The sequence below is a fragment of the Anarrhichthys ocellatus genome, unplaced genomic scaffold, assembly GCF_004355925.1.
Source record: "Anarrhichthys ocellatus isolate YVR2014 unplaced genomic scaffold, GSC_Weel_1.0 scaffold26, whole genome shotgun sequence".
NCBI classification, from domain to species: Eukaryota; Metazoa; Chordata; class Actinopteri; order Perciformes; family Anarhichadidae; genus Anarrhichthys; species Anarrhichthys ocellatus.
The window spans coordinates 3,019,163-3,022,730 of record NW_022280056.1 but is presented as its reverse complement, the minus strand read 5'-3'; the positions used below and the strand labels follow the sequence as shown (position 1 = coordinate 3,022,730).

At 36.2% G+C, this 3,568-nt stretch overlaps 1 protein-coding gene across 1 annotated transcript in view; it reads right to left on the bottom strand.

The window, feature by feature from the left end:
* Positions 1-2,055: 2,055 nt before the first annotated feature.
* Positions 2,056-3,568, bottom strand: part of litafd (LITAF domain containing) — a 6,262-nt gene continuing 4,749 nt past the window's right edge. Inside the window, exon 5 of the mRNA XM_031861895.1 lies at positions 2,056-3,514. Coding sequence (XP_031717755.1) covers positions 3,397-3,514 — 118 coding nt within the window. The 3' untranslated portion in view covers positions 2,056-3,396. The remainder of the gene's footprint in view (positions 3,515-3,568) is intronic.

Genomic DNA, 3,568 nt, shown 5'->3' with positions numbered 1-3,568 from the left:
GAGAGAGAGAGAGAGAGAGAGAGAGAGAGAGAGAGAGAGAGAGAGAGAGATCCACTTTTATACAAGCAGCTGGTGCGAGAGATGAAATAAACAAATAAAAAAAAGTATTTTTAACCCTTTCAGGTCACATCTCTGGTCATATTGTGCACCTATTTAACAATATACATTATAGAACTGTATTTTCATATCAAAAATCCGATCATCTTTTCTTCCTGTAAAACTAAATATGACGTGTTTATGCAACCAGTTTCAACAAATATTTTCATGACAACCATCCGTCAATCAATCTGCAACTTTTAGCCACGAGGGAGGTGTGTGTGGAGCCACATTCTAGGCCCGCCCACTTATTTACGGTCCAATCAAATGCAAAGGATTTGATTTAGATCCCTCTTGTAATGTTGTTTACTGAATCTGAAGGCATGAAAACATCAAGTAGTTTATGAAAAACATATTTTATCCTTCTCATTGTACTACTGAATCTGATGCCTCTGAGCTGCTACTGCCATAACTACTGTAAAAGCTTCTAGTACAACTACTACTTACTACCACAGTTACTACTACTTAGTCCATTACAGTAACATCTAAGGTTCTACAGCCGACCCTCAGTGTTACTGTCTGCAGCAGGAAGGCCTAGACACATACATACAGTACCAGGAGATGAACAGATCGTAGTTCATCTGAATGGCTCATTTACTTCCTGTCTAAGCCACAAGCTGCATGTCCTCTGAGCTACACCCATGTATGTACTGCTCACTACCTCACATACCAAACAAATACATTGTTTGTTCTTCGTCTATCTCGACTTTCTAATAACTACCGATCCTTTCCTGCATGCACGTTGGATGTATTTTGTAACACAAAGTCCTCTTTTCCATACATCCCGTATTATCCTTTCTTACCTCGGCAAGGTGTTGCAGTCTTGCATGCAGAGATGATGCCGATTGTAGTGGGGACGTCCACCTGTCTCACCTGTGCCTCTACAAGCCCCTCCCCCCCAGCCCCGCCCTCACTCACAAACTCTCTGATGATGGTTCTGTCTCTCTCTCCAAAATTGAAATCATTTTCCACCCTCAGTGAGAATGTACAAATGTTCCTGTGTCACTTTATTTGTTGGCCAACAAACTCGTTCAGGATTATCGGTGATGAAGCTTCAACTAGTGAAAAAATAGACTTTTGTCTTTTCCAGTAACGTAACACATGACAAACCCCATTAGCATTATACACTATAACCTGCTACTATAGTACAATAATATATTAATGTGAACAACTGATACGCTAATGAATGAATTTTAAGAAAGCAAGTTGCATAATAAGAGTATGGCAAAACCAACATGATCATTTACGTGTAAAATATTGTTTCTAATATATAGAATATTTTTCTGGTGCCTAATTTGACCAGAAATTCAGATTTGCTGTTGATGTTGGGTCTAATGTAGCCTCAGCTACAATATCAATATTATTGTCTTTTGTCTAGAGTATAAAGAAATACTTTAAAAAGGTTATTATTACTATTACACACATGTATACATAATAGCCTTTTAAAGAAATATTTTATTCAGTTATTTATTTGGGTTATTAATTCATCTTTTATTATTGTTCTTCAATTGGCATTAGTATAATTTATTTATTCTTTCTTTCCTCCTCTCTTTTTAATGTATATGTATGTATATAAATATGGGGATATTTGTGAATATGTACAATATATGTATGTGTATATATATATATATATATTCAGTGTCCCTCACTCACCCAACATCCTGAACACATATTAAAACACACACACACACACACACCACATGTAAACATCTGCATCCATTTCGCTGGACCTCCATTTTCACTCTTGTACTCATTAGTCTGAAACTGTGTTAAACTCCTCCGATTGCTTTTGTCCCCTTTTGTTTTTGTCGTCTGCTGTTTGTGAATTCACGTACTTGTCGGCACTTGTTTTGTAATCACTTTACAGCACATGAAGAAAATTAATTTAAAAAAAGAACAAAGAAATAGCCACTGGTTGAAGAAAGTCGCAGCAGCACTTCAGGTACGAGAGCACAAAGCTTTGCTTTTAGATGAATATGTGCTTTATTTATGAGATTATAGGACTGTACATACAATCGATGACAAGTAATACAAGTTTAGCTTTCGGTTATATATATATATATATATATAATACTCAGTGTAAAGGTGTACACACACACAATCATCTGGGTACTTTTTTAAGTTGTAGCTTTGATTAATTTCACTGAATGTAAACGAACTGAAAGTACGGACAGAGATGAATGAACGTTTGTTGTAATCTAACAGAGAAAGCGTGATAAAAATCTGTTACACCTGTTACAGCAACAGATATGATTAGCCTATGAAATCAGTGGTTTGTGTGGGACGGGGACGGAGTCAAAGTCCCGGCCTGAATTATTGTGTCAGTTCGCTCCAGGACATGACGATGAGAGAACCATTCGATCAATGTTCAACTCATATGGGACTCCAACTGTAAAATCTAAATTTCAAATGCACAATCCCTTGAAACATAAAGTATTTGATAAAGTTTATATACAAGCCTTCATTTCAATGATATCATGTATGCAGAAGTTTCAGATAAGGATAATAGAGAAAGTTTTTTGTTTTTTTTTCTTGTTAAACGGCTCTTAAGTTAAAAAGTGCATGGTGTGTGCTTAACCCATTTGTGCCCACAACTGTAGTTTTGTGTTTTCTGGGCTTGTTTTAAGCACAAAATCTTTCAAAAGCGGTCAAACCGTTTTGCTAAAAAGTGAGCTTTTACTAAATCTAGTCTTTGGGCACATGTGACGACTGTTTCTTTCTACATATTGCACTAGATTTTAGGAGAAAACATTCGTCCCGTGTGCCCAAAGAACAGAAAACGGCATTTATCTCAGAAACTACAAGGAGCATAATCAACTGTTTGGTATCTATGAAGTCATGACACGTTTAATTTCAAAGATGTGCACGAATATGCATTGTATAAAAAAAAAAAAATCATATGGAAAACATTTAACAAACAATGTTAACGTTTCCTTCATTCTTAAAAAAAATCCCGACTTTGACAATTGATTTTTCTAAAAAAAAGTCAAAGTTGTACGTTTGATACTTTCCCAAAGTATTTACGTACCAGATTTTAAGACTTTAAACCAATCATGACGCATTTTCAATATCATACTAAATATAGCCGAGTGTTTGGGCGCAAATGGGTTAATTTAACTTGCCAGAGCTTTAAAACAAAAAGTGAGTACATGATATTCAAGCTCTGACAACACAAAGACTCCCAGTGAGTTTGCTGATAATATGATGTTTCATTTTTGCTTCCATAGAAATAAGCTGCATTACAAAGGTAACAGGGTGTTATTTCTTATTTCTATGGTTCCATGTTCTTCATCACATTCATCATTTACAGCATTGTTTCTTTTCAATGTGCAGCACTCTGTTGCAGCGGGGGCATGTGTGGTGCGCATCCTTGAATTTGTTCATGAAGAAAGGAATCAGGCAGCAGCACAGGATTAATCTGCAACACACACACACACACACACACACACACACACACACACACACACACACA